Here is a 22,389-nt window from a genome sequence, read left to right on the forward strand (position 1 = left end):
CCATGTGCACTTGCAAACTGTAGTCTGGCTTTTTTTATGGCAGTTTTGGAGCAGTGGCTTCTTCCTTGCTGAGCAGCCTTTCAGGTTATGTCGATATAGGACTCGTCTTACTGTGGATATAGATACTTGTCTACCTGTTTCCTCCAGCATCTTCACAAGGTCCTTTGCTGTTGTTCTGGGATTGATTTGCACTTTTTGCGCCAAAGTACATTCATCTTTAGGAGACAGAATGCGTCTCCTTCCTGAGCAGTATGATGGCAACGTGGTCCCATGGTGTTTATACTTGCGTACTATTGTTTGTACAGATGAATGTGGTACCTTCAGGCGTTTGGAAATTGCTCCCAAGGATGAATCAGACTTGACATCATTTTCTGACCTCAATCCGATAGAAAATTTGTGGGCAGAACTGAAAAAGCGTGTGTGAGCAAGGAGGCCTACAAACCTGACTCAGTTGTACCAGTTCTGTCTGGAGGAATGGAACAAAATTCCAGCAACTTACTGTGAGAAGCTTGAGGAAGGCAACCCAAAACGTTTGACCCAAGTTAAACAATTTAAAGGCAATGCTACCAAATACTGACAAAGTGTATGTAAACTTCTGACCCACTGGGAAAGTGGTGAAAGAAATAAAAGCTGAAATAAATCATTCTCTCTATTATTATTCTGACATTTCACATTCTTAAAATGAAGTAGTGATCCTAACTGACCTAAGACAGGGAATGTTTTCTAGGATTAAATGTCAAGAATTGTGAAAAACTGAGTTTATATGTATTTAGCTAAGGTGTATGTAAACTTCTGACTTCAACTGTGTATGGAAACATGGGGAACAGGAGCAAGAGTAAGCTAGTCAACCTTCAATCATGTCACATTATTCAATGCAATCGTAGCTGATCCTTCAGCTCAATAACAAATTCCAGCTCTTCTCATATCTCTATTTTTCGTGTTTCTAAAAATCTATCTCCCTTCTTTAATACTTTCAACAATGTGGTCTCCACAGCCTTCTGTGTTAGAGATTCCATAGGCTTATCCTGAATGAAGGAATTATCAGTGGCAGAAATGTTATTGGAAGGGTTCTGGGGGCAGTATTTAGTTCTATTTGGAAAGATAAGAATTGATTAAGAATAGTCAGCATAGCTTGGTGTGTGTGAAATCATACCTCACAAATCTGATTGTATTTTTTGAAGAGGTAACCAAGGGGATTGACAAGACCATACAGAATTTGCTTGGACACAAAAGTGGATAAGAAACAGAGGATGATAATGAAAGGTTGTTCTTCAGGTTGAGAGCCTGCCATCAGTTGTGTGCCCAGGAAATGATGCTTGGCCCTTTGTTATTTGTCATAGACAGTATATTATAATGATTTGGATGAAAATGTAGGAAGCATGATTAGAAAGTTTACAAATGACACCAGAATTGGTGGTGTAGTGGGACAGTGAAAGAGTTTGTCTGAGGCTCCAATGAGAAACCGGGAAAATGGCAGGTGAAATTTAAATCATTTTGGGAAGTTAGACCTGGCCAGTGCCCTAAGGAGTGTTATTGATCAGAGATACCATGAGGTACAATTACATAGTTCCTTGAAAGTGGAATATAGGTGGTGAGAAAGACATATAATGTGCTTGCATTCATTGGCTGAGGCACTGAATATAAGAGTTTGGATGTCTTGTTAGAGTAATACAAAATACCGGTTTGGGCCTACTTTGAGTATTGTGTGTAGTTCTGGTAATCACATTATTGGAAGAATGAGTTAGTGAGATAGGGTGCAGAAAAGATTAATAGCATGTTACCTGGTTTTGAGAGCTTGAAATATAAGGAGATTTTGGATAAGCTGGATTTATTTTACATGGGACAGGAGATGAGTGATGACATGACAGGGAAACATCAAACAATGACAGTATGTCACAAAATGCTTGAAGCATTAAGCAGGTCAGGCAGCAACTATGGAGGGAATAAACTGTTGACATTTAGAGCTGAGACCCATCATCTGGATTATTTATTCCACTGCATAGATGCTGCCTGACCTGCTGAGTTTCTCCAGCAATGTGCGTGGCTCTGAATTTCCAGCATCTGCAGAATCTCTTGTGTTAATGAGAGCATATATAGCATATATATTGCCAGTGTCTGTTTCCCATTGAAGTGGTGTCTAAAATAAATAATATATATAAATAATTATCTATACCAGGTGGTATAGCTTAGAAGTGAAAGAGAGAAAGCTTGGAAGGAATCTGAGAGGCAGATTTTTCACACAGAGGGTGGTGGATATATGGAAGGAGCTGCCAGAGGTGTGGTAGAGGTAAGAATAGTAACAAAATTGCCCATAGCATAGCCCTACTCCCCAAAGCAATGCTCCACAGCAAGCAAATAAAATTGACATACTGTATTTATGAATGATTGCAAGAGAAGAAGCAATTAGCCTTGGACGCACAATTTACTGCCCAATATCAGGATCAACATTGGCTGGAATACAAATTGACAACAGATAGAGCAAACATGTATCTCTCTAGGTTTCATCCACAGATGAAAGGTAATGTGGAAATTTGCATTAGAATCTCAGACACATAGCACAGAAACAAACTCTTTTGATCCACCCCTGACTATCTATCCTATTTATGCTTCTGAAAAATTTGTAAACCTCTCCAAGTTCACACTTCAGCCTCCTATGTTCCAGTGAGAATAATCTCAGCTATATATCATGCCCTTCCTGTAATGTTGAAACAACTTCAATTACTTCCACTCTAGATTTTGTCAGTGTTCTGAGATTTATGCCTTAAGGGCTCACTTCTTTAGCTTCAGTGTTTGTCTCTTTGTTGAAAGCTATCATAATTATTTATTTATAAAAATAAGTGTGTATACCTTATTCAATACTGTTGGGGTGGGGGGTGGTGACCTACGGAGGGGGAGCCACAGCACTTGGGTCTCTGGTGCTGCGACTCAGAAGGGAAGGAGGAAGAGGAGGACTGCAGTAGTGATAGGGAATTCCATAATTCCCCAGGAGTAGACACGAGATTCTGTGGGCACGATAGAGACACCCAAATGATAAGTTGCCTCCCCGCTGCCAGGATCAGGGATGTCTTAGATCAGGTCCATGACATTTTAAAGAGGGAGGGTGAACAGCCAGAAGTCTTGAGACATAATGGCACCAATGACATGGTAGGAAAAGGGAGGAGGTCCTAAAGAGAAAGTTTAGGGATCTATAAAAAGCAGGACTTCAAGGGTAGTAATCTTTGGATTGCTACCTGTGCCATGTGCCAGTCAGGGTAAGAATAAAATGACTTGGCAGATGAATGTGTGGCTGAGGAACTAGTGCAGGGGTCACAGGGGGCTTCAGATTTCTGGATCATTGGGATATCTTCAGGGGAAGGTATGACCTGCTCAAAAGGGTTCAAATCCATGCAGGCATGTTTTCTAGGACTGTGGAGAGGGTTTAAACTAATTTGACAGGGGGATGGGTACTTGAGTGATAGGGCTGAGGGTGGGGCAGTAGGTACAAAAGCAGAGGCAATGTGTAGTGAGATTGCCAGGTAGGACAGCCAGATGATAAGATAAAATTGCAGTCAGTGGGATGAGTTGCAGTGTAACAGGGGGACAAAATCAAAAAGAGTGATGAGCACAGGACAGAAGGTGTTGTATCAGAATGCTCAATAGTATAGGAAATAAGGTAGACAATCTCGTAGTACAGTTAGAGCTTGGCAGGTATGATATTGAGGACATCGCAGAGTCATGGCTGAAAGATTATAGTTGACAGCTTAACATCCAAGGATACACAGTATATTAAAATGACAGACGGATAAGCAGAAGTAGTAGGGTGGCTCTGTTGGTAAAAAAAATTAAGTCAAATCCTTAGAAAGAGTTGAAACAGGATCGGAAGATGTAGAATTTTTGTGAGTAAAGAAACTGAAAGGGTAAAATGACCTTGATGGGAGTTATATACAGGCTTCCAAATAGTAGCCAAAATGTGGGATACAAATTACAATGGGAGATAGAAAAGACATCTAAAAGGGGCAATGTTATGATAGTCATGGGGGATTTTAATATGCAAACAGATTGGGAAGATCAGGTGGGTGCTGGATCCCAAGAGAGGGAATTTCTAAAATGCCTATGAGATGGCTTTTTAGAGCAGCTTGTGGTCGAACCAACTAGGGGATCAGTTATTCTGTATTGGGTGTTGTGTAATGAAGCTAAAGTCAAATGTATCCATATTACAATAGAGTAAGGGGAATTACAGAGGCATGAGGGAGGAGCTGACCAAAGCTGTTTGGAGGGAGACAATAGAAGAGATGATAGCAAAGCAGCAACAGCTGGAGTTTCTGGAAGCAATTCAGAAGGCACAGAATAGATAGATCCCAAAGAAGAGGTATTCTAAAGATGGGATGACTGAACTGCGGCTGACAAGCCAACATAAAAGCAAAAGATGGGGCATATAATAGAGCAAAAATTAGTAGGAAGTTAGAGGATTGGAAAACCTTTAAAAGCCGACTAAAGGCAACTAAAATGCCTTAAGGAAGGGAAAGATGAACTATGAAGGTAAGCAAGCCAATAACATCAAAGAGGATATGAAGAGTGAAAGAGAGCTGAGAATAGATATCAGACCACTGAAAAATGGTTCTGGAGAAGGAGTAATGGGGGAGAAAAAATTGGTAGATGAACTGAATAAGTACTTTACATCAGTCTTCACTGTGGAAGACACTAGCAGTATGCTAGAAATTCAAGAGTGTCAGGGGCAAAAGTGAGGGCAATTGCTATTCTGTGCTTGGGAAGCAGAAAGGTAGTTAAGCCACGTGGTTCAGAAGGAGTACACCTCATGGTTCTGAAAGAGGTAGCTGAAGAGATTGTGAAGGCATGAGTCATGATCTTTCAAGCATCAATAGATTCAATCATTCAATAATTCAATTGTTCCATTTAATATCAGAAAAATGTATGCAATATACATCCTGAAATTCTTGTTCTTTGCAGACAACCACAAAAACAGAAGGGTGTTCCAAAGAATGAGTGACAGTTAAAATGTTAGAAATCCAAAGCATGATTCCAGAGCACTGGAAAATTGCAAATGTCATTCAACTCTTCAAGAAGTGAGGGAGGCAGAAGAAAGGAGGTTATAGGTCATTTAGCCTGATTTCAGTGGTTGGAACAATAATGGAGTCTATTATTGATGAGATTTCGAGGTACCTGGAGGCGCATGATAAAATAGACCAAAGTCAATACAATAAATTCCCCTAAATCCCTTACTCCCTCTTCCTTCAGTTAGTCCTGACGAAGGGTCTCGGCCTGAAACGTCCAAATCCCTTACTCACTCTTCTTTCAGTTAGTCCTGATGAAGGGTCTCGGCCTGAAACGTCGACTGCACCTCTTTCTAGAGACGCTGCCTGGCCTGCTGCGTTCACCAGCAACTTTTGTGTGTGTTGCCCAAAGTCAATACAGTTTCTTTAAGGGAAAACGATACCTGACAAATCTTTTGGAATTCCTTGAGGAAGTAACATGCAGGATAGATAACGGAGAATCGGTGAATATTGAGTATTTTGATTTTCAGAAGGCCTTTGACACAGTGCCACACATGAGGGTGCTTAGCAAGGTAAGAGCCCATGGTATTACAGGAAAGATGCTAGCTTGGATAGAGCACTGGCTGATTGGCAGGAGGAAAATAGTTGGAATAAATAGAGCCTTTTCTGGTTGGCTGCTGGTGATCTACAGGAGTCAGTGTTGTGATCACTTCTTCTTACGTTATATGTCAATGGTTTGGATGATGGAATTGATGGCATTGCGGCCAAATTTGCAGACGATACAAAAATAGGTAGAGGTGCAGGTAGTGTTAAGGAAGCAGGGTGTCTGCAGAAGGAATTAGACAGATTAGAAGAATGGACAAAGAAATGGCACATGGAATACAATGTATGGGAATGTATGGTAATGCAGTTTGGTAGAAAGAATAAAGGCGTAGACTATTTTCTAAACAGAGAAGATTCATAAAAAGAAGCGCAAAGAACTTGGGAGCTCTCATACATGATTTCTTAAAGGTTAACTTGCAGGTTGAGTTGGTGGTGAGGAAGGCAAATTCATTTCGAGAGGACTAGAGTAGAAAACAAGGTTGTAATGCTGAGGTTTTATAAGGCACTGCTGGGCTGCACAGAGCATTGTGAGTAATTTTGGGCTCCTTATCTAAGAAACTTAAATAAGATGTGCTAACATTGGAGAGGGTTCAAAGGAGGCTCACGAAAATGATTCCGGGAATGAAAGGCTTATCATATGAGGGGAGTTTAATGGCTCTGGGCCTATACTCACTGGATTTTAGAAGAATGAGAAGGGCTCTGAATGAAACATATCAAATGTTGAAAGACCTCAACAGCATGGATGAAGAGAGAATGTTTTCTATAGTGGGGGAGTCGAGGACCAGAAGGAATAACCTCTGAAATGAGGGATGTCCACTTAGAACAGAGATGAGGAAGAATTTCTTTAGCCAGAGGGTGGTGAGTATGTGGAATCCTCCTCTTACTGCTTCATTAGCACACCTATAATCTGCGATTTTACATTTACATCTTGCTTCAAGACAGCAGCTCTGTAGTCATCTCTGATTCAACTATATTTTTTATTCTTTATTTTATTTTGGTTTAAAAGAAATGTCTATACACTTCCTTTCAGCCTTTCTAATCTACTTTGCTTGATGTCCATTCTATCCAATTACGATCTATAATATTAGCCCGAGTATTGTTTTGTGTCTCTTTTTTAGTATTGTTTTTAACTTTTATATTTTGAACTTATCTTGAAAGAATCTTTAGCAACGTAACTACACCTTATCAGATTGTAGTCCGTCCACAGCCCGCAACCAGCTAAGCAATTTTTTTTTCTCCTAATTTTCCTGGTTTCTTCGTCTCCATTTTGAGAGACCCAGTTTTATACGAGCCTTGGGTCTGGCACCCAGAACTGCACTCATTCTGCGTGCAAAGTCAGACTGAAGCAAGCATCCACCTTCATGTATCAGATGTGGATTTCTTGAACGAAGCTAGCCTATCTTGGAAGAATTCCCACCCTACCTTATTAAGACCATCTAAGTCAGGGATTCCTAACATTAACTGAGTGGTCCTTGGACCCCAGGTTGGGAACCTCTACTCTAAGTGAATATTTTCACTAATTAGTCCCCATATCTCATTGTCTAATTCAGGGGTGGCCAAATTTTTACATTCCATGCGTCAATTTTTTCACTCACGAGTTCAGGTGCACCATTCAACTCTTGTACCCCCATTCAATTCTTGTAAAAATATGTTAATGTAGAACGCGTGCGTGAAAAAAATTGCATCTGAACTCATCTGTCTGTCTGTCTAGGTACCATATCTGATGCAGACTTTGGTGACCATGGTTTTCCATATAGATCTATCCTTCGTTTTTTGGATGACTTCCATTTCCTGGATGTGTAGCCACCTGGCTGTGCTTTTGATGTACATAAGCCAAGGTCTTCCTCTAGGTTTACTCCCCTCAATCTTTCCAGAGAGGATGAGTTTTTCTAGTCCATCTTTCCGCATGATGTGTCCTAGGAATCTGAGTTGTCTTTCTCTTATTGTTGGTATGAGTGATCGAACTGCTTGGGCTCTTCTGAGAACTTCTTCATTTGATGTGTGTGTGGTCAATGATATTTTTAACATTCTCCTGTAGAACCATAATTCAGCTACTTCTAGTCTCTTTTCCATTGCTGGAGAAATGGCCCAGCATTCACTTCCATAAGTCAGGATAGAATAAATGTAGCACTGCAGTATTCTATTTTTAGTGTGCGTGATCATCTTTCTGTCTGTTAATATGGTCTTCATTTTTGGAAAGCTTCTTTCGCCATTGCTATTCTGTATTTGATATCTGTGTCACACCTGCCATTACTTGTTATTAGGCTGCCAAGATATTTGAATTTGTTGACTTGTTTGCTGTTTGTATTTCCGATCTTGATCACACATTGTGGGAGGTTTGTCTTTCTGAAGGTGACCATGCTTTCTGTCTTCTTGGTGTTGATTGAGAGGCCTCTGCGATTACTTTCTGCTGCCACTATAGTGAGTTGTTCTTGAAGTTTTGTTTCTGAGTCAGCTATTAGTATGATGTCATCAGCATATCTGATGCTATTTATATTATGGCCTCCAATTGTGAATCCTTTGATGTCTTTGATACTTCTCCGGATATTTTCACTATACAGGTTGAATAAGTCTGGCGAAAAGACACAACCTTGTCTGACTCCTCTCATCTGAACTCGTGCGTGAAAAAATTGACACATGGAATGTAAAAGGTTGGCCGCCCCGGTCCAATTGATTTACTTGGTTTCAATCTATTAATTAACTCCAGTCTGGTATTTTCACCTTCCTGTATACCGTTTAGTGCTGAGATTAAAACTGCTCCATTCTCTTTCTCCCCATCTTTGTTCTTTATTAATATTTATTACAGCACAGAAACAGGCCTCTTGGCCCTTGTTAGCTGTGCCGAACCATTTTCTGCCTAGTCCCACTGACCAGCACACGGACCATATCCCTCCATACACCTCCCATCCATGTATCTATCCAATTTATTCTTAAATGTTAAAAGAAGAACCCACATTTACCACCTCGTCTGGCAGCTCATTCCATACTCCCACCACTCTCTGTGTGAAGAAGCCCCCCCCCCAATGTTCCCTTTAAACTTTTCCCCCCTCACGCTTAACACATGTCCTCTGGTTTTTTTCTCCCCTTGCCTCAGTGGAAAAAGCCTGCTTGCATTCACTCTGTCTATACCCATCATAATTTTATATGCCTCTATCAAATCTCCCCTCATTCTTCTACGCTTCAGGGAATAAAGTCCTAACCTATTCAACCTTTCTCTGTAACTGAGTTTCTTAAGTCCCGGCAACATCCTTGTAAACTTTGTCTGCACTCTTTCAACCTTATTAATATCCTTCCTGTAATTTGGTGACCAAAACTGAACACAATACTCCAGATTCGGCCTCACCAATGCCTTATACAACCTCATCATAACATTCCAGCTCTTATACTCAATACTTTGCTTAATAAAGGCCAATGTACCAGAAGCTCTCTTTACGACCCTATCTACCTGTGATGCCACTTTTAGGGAATTTTGTATCTGTATTCCCAGATCCCTCTGTTCCATTGCACTCCTCAGTGCCTTACCATTAACCCTGTATGTTCTACCTTGGTTTGTCTTTCCAACGTGCAATACCTCACACTTGTCTGTATTAAACTCCATCTGCCATTTTTCAGCCCATTTTTCCAGCTGGTCCAAGTCCCTCTGCAGGCTCTGAAAACCTTCCTCACTGTCTACTACACCACCAATTTTTGTATCATCAGCAAATTTGCTGATTCAATTTACCACATTATCATCCAGATCATTGATATAGATGACAAATAACAATGGACCCAGCACTGATCCCTTTGTCCACTAGTCACAGGTCTCCACTCGGAGAAGCAATTCTCTACTACCACTCTTTGGCTTCTTCCATTGAGCCAATGTCTAATCCAATTTACCACCTCTCCATGTATACCTAGCAAATGAATTTTCCTAACTAACCTCCCATGCGGGACCTTTCATTAATTTTCATATGCCACGTAGTTATTGGAACATCTTACATTTACTGTTTGTTCCCATTAACCTTGAATAGGTGATGGTGAGTTGTTTCCTTAACTGGTGCATCCCTCCATTGAAAATACTGCCAATATTGTTAGGTCAGACATTTTAAGACTTTTAACCCAATGAAGATGAGAAGTTGATGGTACACTTCTCAGTATGATATTATGTAGTTGTTATCTTTGGGCTTCTAGGTTTGTAGTAAAGGAGCAGATATTTAAGGTGCAAGATGTGGTGCAAATTCATATGGGGGCTGTTTCATCCTGGATGTTGTCAGACTTCTGAATTTTGCTAGGTTTTCACTCATTCAAACTGGAGCAGAGTATTATATTACACTGTTGAATTGAGAGTAAGTGATATAGATCTTTGAGAAGCTAGGGGGATTGGAACATTAGGCACTTGTAGTGGAAGACACAGTCCATGGCTTGCACTTGTAGCCATTGTCCTTTTGTCCAGTTAAGGTTCTGGTCAATGTTGATCCTCAGTATATTCAGGGAAGGTAATTCTGTTAAATGGCAAGGGAAGTCAGTAGGCTGTCTTTTATGAAAGCTGGTTACTTTTATATAAAACAGATAAAACAGTTTCTGGATCTTGTCAGTGGATTTATACCTCCCTTAAAATTAAATGTTTGTGATTGATAAAAATCAAGTATCTGAGTTCCAGCATTGCTGTAGAAGTTCAACAAAGCGATATTGTGGTCAGGTGGCTCCTGCACAACAATTTATTCATAGTGTGTATCCTAACAGAAAATTCAAATCTCCTTCTACCTGCAGACATCCCACCCTGCAAAAACTCATTTCAGGGAGGTAGCACCATCAATTTGCGGGAGACTCCCAGAACTTCCGGGAGAGGTGGGATGTCTGCAATAGAGTAGCTCCATAGCAGCTAGCCAGCTAGTTTAAATAACGTTAGCTACGCTAATGAACGAATGACACCTGTTAAACTCACCTCAGCATGTCTTTTACAGTCTTAACCCACCATGGGCAATAGAAAAGTCACTGTTGCAAACAGTGCAGCGAGCAACGCTGTCATTATTTTTGACCCCTATTAGGCAGGGGTACACTTTAGCGTATTCTGGGGTGACGTACGTTTTATAATTTCTTTTTTTGGAACACTCTGCCATAGTGCGCACGCTCACTCTCTCTCTCTCTCTCTCGTGCTCGCTCTCTCTCTCTCTCTCTCGTGCTCGCTCTCTCTCTCTCTCTCTCGTGCTCGCTCTCTCTCTCTCGTGGTCTCTCTCTCTCTCTCGTGCTCGCTCTCTCTCTCTCTCGCTTTCTCTCAAAAAAATTGATTTCTGGGACATTATATATTATTTGCAGGCATCAGGGAGCCACTACTAATATGCTGGAGACTCCCGAAACTTCCGGGAGAGGTGGGATGTCTGTCTACCTGCCTTGTTACATAATTTTGTTTTTCCTCTGCTGAATCATCTTGGTCTATTTTGTTCTTACATTTCATTTACAATCTGTATGAATGTATTTTCACTTATCCTTATAATATTAACTGACATTTTTGTGCTAAGAAAAAGATGATGATAAGTTCTCAGATTTCTGACTGAGTATGAAATTCTGCTGGGAGGCAGTGCAGCCAATCACTTTCTCTATATAGAACATGGCAGATTGCCTGTTCTTTAATTTCAATAAAAAGACGAGTAAATTTTATGATACCACTGTGCAACACTGCTTGTCAAATTTTAAAGAACAAATTTCCACTGAAAATTTAACAACTTGGCAACACAAATTGAAACATTCTCCATGCTTAATAATGTGATATCAACATATGGGAAATATATGCACTAGAAAGAAAATACTGGCAACATGCATAGATATGCAATCACAAAGTGCAACTGTGCCAACATTTGCTCAGAAAATGTTTTGCCCCAAATCTTTAAACGAATTGTAATGTTGGCATCTTTGTTGTAGACAGCACAGTGAATGCATTTGGTTTTAATGTCACACAGCATAATTAGGAACATCAGGCCATTTAGCCTCTTGGGCTAATATTCAATGGTATATCTAATCGGTGAATTAACTGCATGTAACAGTTCTTTCTTTATATTAATTAGCAGCTTCTAATAGCTTATATCTATTAAACTTTGGTTTTAAATTAACAATTGACCCAGAGGAGTGTTCCAAACTTTTACCTCCCTTTACAAGTTTCTGCAATTTATTCTTTCACCCTTGGCTTTAATTTTTGCTCTTCCTCCACAATGCTATTTCCACTCATTTCATCCTCATAATGACCAGCTTTTGCAAACAAACATTAGCCTTTCTCAGCTAGATTCATTAATATTGCCTAATGAGCCTAGAGACCAACCATCTCTTGAGAAACTTAATGGCAGCTCCCATAAAGCTCCAAGTGAGTCCATTCCTGCAATTTCTCTACAAGTCTCTACTTTCTACTAAGAAAGAATATGTTGGCATTCAAGAGTGTCCACAAGGGGTTCACAAAAATAATCCCAGGAATGAAAATGTTAAGGTATGAGGAACATTTGATGACTTTGGATATGTACTTGCTGGAGTTTAGAAGAATGAGAGGAATCTTATTGAAACCAATAAATATTAAATGAAATAGATAGAATAGACTTGCAGAGGATGTTTCCTACCGGGGGGGGGGGGGGCGTCTCGGAATAGAAGGACATGGCCTCAGAATACAAGGACATCCCTTTAGAACAGAGATTAGGATGAATTTCTTTAGTCCGAGTGTGGTAAATCTATGGAATTCATTGCCATAGGTGGCTGTGGAGGCTAAGTTGTTGGGTATATTTAAAGTGGAGGTTGATAGGTGCTTGATTAGTAAGGGTATCAAAGATTATGGGAAGCAGATAGGAGAATGGGGTTGAGACGGATAATAACTCAGCCATTATTGAATCATATAACCATATAACAATTACAACACAGAAACAGGCTATCTCGGCCCTTCTAGTCCATGCCGAATTCTTACTCTCACAAATACCCATCATGGAGCATGCTCAATGGACCAAATGGACTAATTATACTCATATGCCTTATGGTCTTATGGTCTATAGTCCTGAGCTTTCAGAAGGTTCTTGGCTGATAGGATCTTCTGGAAAGAGCTCTTATTCAACTTCCACTGACCAGTCTTATGTCCCTGTTACTACTAATAAACCTGAAGATGCAGTGGATTACCACCATTGCACACCAGAAAGGCAGAAAGATGACCTTGAGCTCAATGCTTACTCTGATGGAGCATAACTTCCACTGGCAATCCATGAAATGAAGTGATCCATACATTAATTTTCTGAGATATATGTACGTAAATGCTTAGGTTATTCAGAATGCTAATGGTTCCTAGTAGCTTCCATCCATGGATCAGTTCAGTTGGCACTGGCTTGTATGCTGAATTCATTGTAATAAGCAGGCACTGCTGAGTTGACATGGAGCCAGCATTGCAATCAATAGGTCCTGGTTAATCATTTGTCGTGGCCTTTGCACCATTTCTCAAAAGCTATCAAATTTAGCTCCCAACCACTTTGAAAAATTTAGCTCTGCTTGGCGGTTACTAATTCCAGATCAGTAGTATCTACACTGCAGACTTCAATATTGATTCATGAGAATCCAAATTAGCACCTAAAATGGACTTCAGCCTTCTGGCACTCATTAAAATTGTCAGGGGAAAATAGATGTAATTTCATATCTAAATTTAACAGCGATGTAATTTGCAGATAAAGATGACTCCATTTTACTGATAAGGGCTGTTGATGATTAAGAAACTAAGGAGTAGGTAACCTTTTTAAAGTTAACTGTGGGGAAAGTGTGTACATGAAAGGATGTTGAAATTTAGTAAGGAATTGTATTTTAGAAATGTCTCCTTATTTAAAGGAAGTAATTTTCCAGCAATGACCCAATCTAGAATCAGAATCAGATTTATTATCACTGATATATGTTGTGAAATTTCTTGTTTTGCAGCAGCAGTACAGTGCACTGCAAAAAAATAACAATAAAAACATTTTTAAAAGTACCGCAACAAGAAAGCATCTCTTTTTTGAAAAGTAGAATATAAGACACTTATAAGCAAAATAGAACACATGCTATAGCAGAAACCATGGTGTGGAAGCAGGAAATTCAATGTCTCAAAATTCTTCTGCAATTCTTTTACCTTGTCCTACACTTTTCTTCCACCCATTACTTCATCAAGATTTTACTCTTCAGAAGGTTGGTCTGGATACATTACTAAACACTGAGCTCAGGCTTAACTGGTTGAATCCTGCCCCTGAACCCCAGCGCAAATTTCTATTCAAAATCTGACAGCTATCTGATCAATAAAGCCGTATGCATAAAAGGACCTTTCTGATCCCAGACAGCAAGCCCTGCTCTGATAAGTATTTTGGGATCTGGTTCAGCCTCTATTCCAGGCTTACTGGCTGTTAAAGTTGTCAAAGAGTTTGAATTCTTGAGAATGTCTATGGCATTCACATTCAACAACTGCTAAAGCTATTGAATTTAAAAAAAGAAAAAGAACCATTTTTGTAATTAGTAAGTCAAAAATTATCAAAGAATAAAAGACACATGAGAAAACAGTTAAGAAGTTCACTGTATCTGATTAAAAATGAAATCATAGAGAAGGTAACGTTTCCTTCTGTAGCTGTTTCTTCAGATCGAAATCTGTGTGTCTGCCAGACTTGTTCTGAGTATACCTTTCAACAGATAAATTTCCCAACCTGAATGCTAGGAAGTCTTTGAAACCTTATGGCCCTTTGCTAGATCTGTTTCCAGCAGAGTTCAATCCTGAGATTGATGACTTGTTGAGTGGACATTCAGGGTTTCTACCTTCACTCAAAAGTCACGATTTTCCACTTGTTTCTTTAGGCAAAACTTGTGGTTATGAATAGAAGTGTCACCATGAATTAAAAGACTGGCATCATGATTCAAAAACAAAGACAATTGACGATGCTATATTTTCTATCTGTTTATATCAGATAAATGAGAGGTGATGAAACTGATGGATTCTACGAGTATGTTGGACACCATTAAAGCATATTGCAAAACCAAGCCAATATTGCAGCAGTTTGCTTGAAACTGTCAGGCTTGAGTGTTATAAGACCAGCCTACATTTCAGCACAAGCTTCAGTATAATTTTAAGAAATACCACCGAGCCTTTTCAGAAACAACAGTGCCTTAAATACAGAAGCTTGAATTTAATACTTCTTAAATTAGCTGTTTTGTACTTCTGTTGCTCTGACAATAGCTGACCATAAATCAGTGCACAATATGTGTGGCATAAGCAATCACCTCAGAAGTCTGGGTGACTAACAATCTGGACAGTCTATTCAATCCCACCAAGGCAGCAGTAGAATTTAAATTCAGTGAATGATATGGAATTTAAAGCAAAGGCTAGTCATGGTTAATGATTTTCATAAAGCATCTGGATTGTTGTAAGTACTGTTGTCCTTCATGGAGGAAACCTAACATTCTTGACCAGTTGGTGCCCCACACTCAATAATGTGGTCAGCTCTGAAATGCTATCTGAAATAAGCCAGAAACCCAAACAACTTAAGGGCAATTAGGGATGGGTAATTGAGGATGAACAGTAAATGATGGCCGAGTTAGTAATGCTCAGTTCCTGAAAAGAGTACGGAATAAGAAATAAGGTTTTCTTGGAATATTTTGGGTATTTCTGTTTTTATCTGAGTTCAATTATTTAAATAGTACAAACTAAAAAGCAAATTATAGTTTGGAATATCTTGAATATTAAAGCCTTCACTTGTAGTTTTTTGATCCAAACAGAAACACAAAATATCATCTAAGTTCGTAATGTTGAACTTTGATCTGTATTTTTAACTGAAATTTCCAAGGATTTGTTAGTAATGGAGGGAGAACTTTAATATACTCACTGAATGTTTTTCTGTATTGTCTTACTTTCTGACCAGAATACACTTTGTACTTGTTAAGGCCCAGATAATACGAGAGAAAACAGAAAATACTTTATTCTAGCTAGCTAGTGAGGCAATAGAACGCTTAAGACCAACTTCCAAGAGGTCTGCAAAGTTCACATCACATGCTTTACATTCAAGGATTTCAGCAAGGCATTTGGTAAGGTACCCATGCAAGGCTTACTGAGAAACCAAGGAGGCATGGAATCCAAGGGGACCTTTCTTTGAGGATCCAGAATTGGCTTGCTCACAGGAGGCAAAGAATGGTTGTAGACGGGTCATATTCTGCATGGAGGTCAGTGACCAGTGGTGTGCCTCACGGATCTGTTCTGGGACCCCTTCTCTTCAGAATTTTTATAAATGACCTGGATGAAGAAGTGGAGGGATGGGTTAGTAAATTTGCTGATGACACAAAGGTTCCGGGTGTTGTGGATAGTGTGGAAGGCTGTCAGGGGTTACAACAGGGCATTGATAGGATACAAATCTAGGCTGAGAAGTGGCAGATGGAGCTCAACCCAGATAAGTGTAAGGTGGCTCATTTTGGTAGGTCAAATATGATGGCAGAATATAGTATTAATGGTAAGACTCTTGGCAGTGTGGAGGATCAGAGGGATCTTGGGGTCTGAGTCCATAGGTCACTCAAAGCTGCTGCACAGGTTGACTCTGTGGTTAAGAAGGCAAATGGTGCATTGGCCTTCATCAACCATGGGATTGAGTTTAAGATTCAAGAGGTAATGTTACAGCTATATAGGACCCTGGTCAGACCCCACTTGGAGTACTGTGCTCAGTTCTGGTCACCTCACCACAGAAAGGATGTGGAAACTATAGAAAGGGTGCAGAGGAGATTTACATGGATGTTGCCTGGATTGGGGAGCATAACCAATAAGAATAGGTTGAGTGAACTTGGCCTTTTTTCCTTGGAGCGACGGAGGATGAGGTGACCTGATAAGAGGCAATGATCGTGTAGATAGTCAAAGGCTTTGTCCCCAGGCCTGAAATGACTAACACGAGAGGGCACAGTTTTAAGGTGCTTGGAAGTAGGTACAGAGGAGATGTCAGGGTTAAGTTTTTTATGCTGAGGGTGGTGAGTGCATGGAATGGGCTGCTGGAGACTCCTGGATAGGTACATGGAGCTTAGAAAAATAGATGGCTATGGGTAACCCTAGACAATTTCTAAAGTAAGTACATGTTCAGCACAGCATTATGGGCCAAAGGGCCTATATTGTGCTGTAGGTTTTGTATGTTTCCATGAAACTGCCTTTCCATTCAGTCTCAATGACCCTTGTGGCAGAAGAGCCCTCATTTTCAGCTATAGCTGGTTGGTCCATACAGTCCTAAGGATTTCAATAAAGACTTGAGCTGAGGACCCAGATATCTGCTTTATCTGACTCAACTTTACAGCAGCTATAGTTCATGCATCTATGAATAGGACTGTGGGCCTTCATTAAAAGTGTTAATGAGGCTAAATCTGTTTTAAAAGCATTAATCTATTTATATTAGTTAATTATTTTAAGTGAAAATGTTACTTTTGTTATTAATTCTTTTTATGTCAACCTTTATAAATAGCTCTGGTTTTTTAGAAATAATCCCTTGATCGCATTGGCTGTCAGAAGGCCACTGGGTTAGTCCTAGGGCAGGGCTTCAATCTGTACTGGCTGAGGCTTGTTGCACCTTGCCAATGGCTCCAAGAAACTGGGAGCCATGGGGTTGCAAAATGTTAGTTCAGCCTTGGGGTTAACTCAACTTGTGACCCATAGAACATGGATCCAGTATGTTGTTTTCCCAGGAAATCTCAACTTGGAAAGATATGGATTCTGAGAAACACTGAGTCTTTCATGATACCACTTTGCAATAATTAAGATAAAAATAAGAGTTTTGCACAGAATTAAACAAGGCAGGAAATATTCATTTCATATCTAGAAATGAGTTACCAAGCAGGGTCTTCAAAGTGTGTTTTTAACGGTAGGAATCAGTGAATTGTTTACCAGCACAGGCCTGCTTTTTCTCATTACTTTTGGAAAATATTAAGGTTTAATGAACTTCACTTTCCAGTCATTTTCTGAATTTCATTTCAAATTCTTCTTCCATTTCAGATAGACTTCTTCATAGTGAAGTCGAAGCTAACTTGGAATTTACTAGAATGTTTTTTTTTCAGAACCATCCAAATTAAGAAAACAAACCAAAACTCAGTAGTGTTCAGTAACAGATGTACATTTGCTAGACATACATCATAATTCTAAACAATCCTCTCCTTACAGTCCCACCAGTTGTCATGGTGAACGTCACAATCTTACCAAATGGCCACAAGAAGTTGAAATGCATTGCTTCAAAAGGTAAACCAGCAGCAACTATTGCCTGGAAAGAGAATATTGTTGGAAATTCCACAGAGATTTTGATTGATAATAATAATGGCATTGTGACTGTGGAAAGCCAGCTCATTACAGCTATCAATATCACTGAGGAAGAACAAATCTGCTTCGTAAAACACCCAGCATTTAATGAAATGCAGAACCACACCATCTCTATCGGTACGTTATTTTTAATCTTATCTTACACTTTAGCTTGTGAAAATTAAAATCATTTGCCCTGCATTATGTATTCTTATAACATAGATAACAGATTTTCTACAAATAATAAGATATAAATTTAAGAGGCTATAAAGCAATCTACAGCTATTTGGAAAAAAAATAAACGTCTTCTTTGGGGGCTCACTAATGTAAATGCATTATGAGATGAATAATAGTTAAACATTCAAGCAATAGATTTCTGCAGTGATCAAATCACAAACAGGAGAAAATCTGCAGATGCTGGAAATCCAAGCAACACACACACAAAATGCTGGGGGAATTCAGCAGGCCAGGCAGCATCTATAAAAAAAAAGTACATTCAATGTTTTGGGCCGAGACCTTTTGGCAGTGGTTATCTATTTCTCTTTAACATCGGTGTAGTTCCACTCCACTAGTTTTTTAATCAATCAAGTTCACAACTCACACTGTGATAATTTGTATGGAATTCTGTTTTGGTACTGTATGCTATGTGAAGTAAACCATTGTCTATCTATATTATATTTATGAAGAAGTTTTCCCATGAATTTCACATGGTCAGTTACCATTATCAGCTGACATCACTGCAGCCCTGAATTCATAATACACCTCTCCAGTCAGTCACAAGTGGTTTTATTCAAAATCATTCAGTAAGAGTTTGCATTCCCCAGGTGACAAATTACCATTCCCTGTTGCCTTAGATGCCATAAGACGTGTACCATAAAAAGCACCTGGACAGAGTCATTTGCATCTAAAAGCTTGCTCAATTCCCTGGACTGTTGAGCTAAGAAAACCACCTCCTCCTATTAATGTGTTGCACCAGAGAGTCAGCCATTCTTGTCTGGCACATAGTGTCAGGATTGGTCTCCTTCCGGATTAACAGGGTCACGATATGAACGTTCCTGACTTGACCCTTGTTTTTTACGAGGCCAAGTGGCTAGCTTGACGCTCAACCCGGCACGGATGGAAAGCGTGCTCGGGGGGTGGCCCGACTTGGATTTGAACTTGGGAGCCTTCACTCCGAAGTCCGGCGCTGATGCTACTGCGCCACCAGCCGGCCAGAAAACTACCCAACTGCTTCTAATTTGAAACCTGATAATAACTCCATTCACAAAATACCCTGATCAACTACAATCTTCTGCACATCGGGTCATAGTGTGTAAACAGCTACCAGGGTGCCTTTATCCATCACCTAAATAGTTTCCTAACACAGCAATTTCGGAGGGAGAATTGAATTACAAGATTAATTTTATCCACAATGAATTTTAGTACTGTTTATATAATGTACTTACCTAAAGAATAAAATTACTCTGTTGGTCTGATGTATTTCTTCCATGTACATTTACAAAGTTTTTTTTCTGTTTAGTGTTTTGGATGTTATTTTGGTGATGAATTTGTAAATGTACATGATTAACTGCGATTAAATGAATATTACCAATGTATTCCACGGTTCAATGGCAGCATTAATATCTCTGAGTCAATTGAGTGTAGACTCAAGTTCACTCCAGAAAAGGAAGCACAAGATATAAGGTGATACTTCAGTGCAGTCCTGAGGAAGTACTACATAGTGAAAATTTATGCATTAAACACAAAACCAAATCCACCTTTCAAAGAGTTTGAAAATTATGAAGTATATTGTCAAATAATTTACAGATTTTCCTGGTATTCTGACCAATATTTATTTCTCTAATATCATTGCCCAGAAATGGGTTATCTGGCCAATTGTTACATTATTGTGTGTGAACTTATGTTAAACTTGAAAGCTATTTTCCTATATTACAACAAGGACAACCTTCAGAACTACTTCACTGCTTATAAAGTGATTTGTTCTCAGATTATGAAAAACAGTATAAATGCACGTTTTTTTTCTCTCAAGCTGTTTAAGTTCCTTTTCCAAAATAATAGTTTTACCTTTGTTAAAATAGGAATCAGTATTATTTTGTTGCAGAATGTTTTCCTTTTTTAATATTTTCAGTTATCTTTCCCAACATTTTCAGACAGTCCTTGAAACATGTGCTCCATAGGATACCTAATAACTCCATGCATAATTGTTTTTTATGTTTTATACCTTTTGAACAGGTATGAGTACAGACAAGACCAGGTCGATTTCTCTACAATTAATTTACAGTAAGTCATATTTATAAGAATATGTTTATAACAGATACAAGCACACCCATTTTTAATGTGAGTTTATGTAAGCCCAACCGTTGAATTCTAAAATGAGTTCCTTGTCAGAACTATTTCAGTAACTAACTTAAAATTACTAAATCTGAAACAGGGGAGATCTAGCATGTTAAACAATGTACAGGATTGTGTTCTCTCATTTTCATTTTACTGATAATCTTCTTGCTAAGTACCAAATAGGAATCAATTGAGTCACTCTGCATGATGTCAAGACATGGCTGAGAGCAAGGGATACAGCAAAGGCTTCGGGACTGAACAAAATCCCAGCTGTAATGCTGAAGACATGCCCTGCAGTACTAACGATATTCTTGTCAAGCCGTCCCTGCATAAATATTGGCATCAACCTGGAAATATGAAAAACTGTGCAGATATGTTTTGGTCACAAAAAAACAAGACAAAGCAACCCATCTCATTATCACCAAATCACTCTGTTCTCAGTTATTAGGAAAATCAAGTGAAAGTGTGATCAAGTGATATTTATTCACAAACAATCTACTCGTTGATTCTCTGTCTCGGTTTGACCTTGACCATTTGACTCCAGATTTCATTGCAATCATGAGAGTTAAAATGTAGAGGTGAGATGAGAAAGACTGCACATTAATAGCAAGACAGCGTTTGATCCTTGTAAGACTGAATTTAATGGCATCAAAGGGAAAATATTCCAGTAGTGGGAGTCACATCTTGCACAGAGATAGATGGATGAGGTGTTGGACATAAATCATCCCAGACACAAGACAAGACAGCTTCAGGGCAATGCCCTTGACCTAACCATTAATGACCTTCCTACCTTAACTGAAGGACACAAGGGGTTTTTTTTGCCTTCAACCAGAGGGAGTAGATGATGTATTAAATGAGTACTTTGCATCAATATTGACCAAGAAGGGCATAGAGGAAAGTGAGATGAGGGAGGGTATGTTTATATTTTAAAGCTTGTTGATATCAAGGAGGAGACAATGTTGAGTCTCTTGATGATCATTAAGGTGGATACATCCCCAGGGCCTGAAGAGATCTATAAACAATATGCTGGATGACGAAAGAAATTGCTGTTGATTCAGGCTGAAACCCTGAATCAGTCCTGAAACAGTGACAAATTCTTTCCTCTGACAGATGTTGTATGACCCACTGAGATCCTTCAGGACACTGTTAGTGGCTTCAGATTCCTGCTCTGCAGTCTCTTAAACCTTTGTATTCTCTTTAGCCATAGGTGAGGTCCCTGAGGGCTGAAGCCAATGTTGTTGCTTTATTTTATAAGAGCAAGGGATAATCCAACAAATTATAGCTGGTGAGCCTCATATCAGTGGTAGGGACATTACTGGAGAAGATTCATAAGGATAGGATTTACTTGCATCTGTTAAGGAAAGTTACCTTGGCTTTGGCCGAGGAAGGCCATGACTTACAAACATGATTACGTCTTTGAAGAGGTGATAAAGATGATTAATAAGAGCAGGGTAGTAGATGTGTCTACATGGACTTTAGTAAAGCACTCATCAAAGTTCCTGATGATAAGCTGATCTGGAAGATTAAGGTACAAGGGATCTATGGAGACTTGGTAGACCGGATTTAAAACTGGCTTTGCTATAGAAGACAGGAGCTGTTGGTGGAAGATTTTATTCTGATTGGAGGTCTGTGGCCAGTGAGTTCCAGTTTGAAAATTGATAGTTTAAAGATAAGCTTAAGAAAGATTTACAAGACAATTCTCCCCCCCCCCCCCATACAGAGAATGGTAAGTGCCTGGAATGCACTGTCAAGAGCTGTGGTGGAAGCAGATACATCAGAGATATTTAAGAGGCACTCAAGCAGACACTTGAACAGGCAGGGATAATAGACCATGTGTAAGCAGATGGGATAATTTACATTGGCATTGTGGGTTGAAGGACTTGTTCCTATGTTGTACTGTTCTATTTTTGGGGGCGTTCAATTTTATTCACTGGCTGAGAAGCAGTCAGGCATATTTGATAATTGCAAGTTATATTAATGCAGCAAACTGTGGGTAAATGACAAACCTCCAGCAAGTGAGCCTAACCAACAGCTCTTGACATTAAAAGGGATTCCTAATGCCAAATCCTGGGGTTGCAATTGACTGGGCCAGCCATACAAGTACTGTGACGACAAGAGGAAGTCAGAATCTGGGCATCTTGCGGTGGGTGACTCACCTCAAAGCCTTTCAAATGGCTGTAAAGCACAAGCTAGGAGTGTGAT

The 22,389-nt window shown here is 39.4% G+C and overlaps 1 protein-coding gene across 1 annotated transcript in view; it reads left to right on the forward strand.

Moving 5' to 3' along the window:
* LOC134347546 (cell surface glycoprotein CD200 receptor 5-like) overlaps nucleotides 1-22,389 on the forward strand; it is a 52,585-nt gene that overhangs the window by 17,885 nt on the left and 12,311 nt on the right. Inside the window, exons 3-4 of the mRNA XM_063049901.1 lie at nucleotides 17,722-17,991; nucleotides 20,086-20,133. Of these exons, the coding sequence (XP_062905971.1) occupies nucleotides 17,722-17,991; nucleotides 20,086-20,133 (318 nt within the window). The remainder of the gene's footprint in view (nucleotides 1-17,721; nucleotides 17,992-20,085; nucleotides 20,134-22,389) is intronic.

The sequence above is a fragment of the Mobula hypostoma genome, chromosome 6 (assembly GCF_963921235.1).
Source record: "Mobula hypostoma chromosome 6, sMobHyp1.1, whole genome shotgun sequence".
Taxonomy (NCBI): Eukaryota; Metazoa; Chordata; class Chondrichthyes; order Myliobatiformes; family Myliobatidae; genus Mobula; species Mobula hypostoma.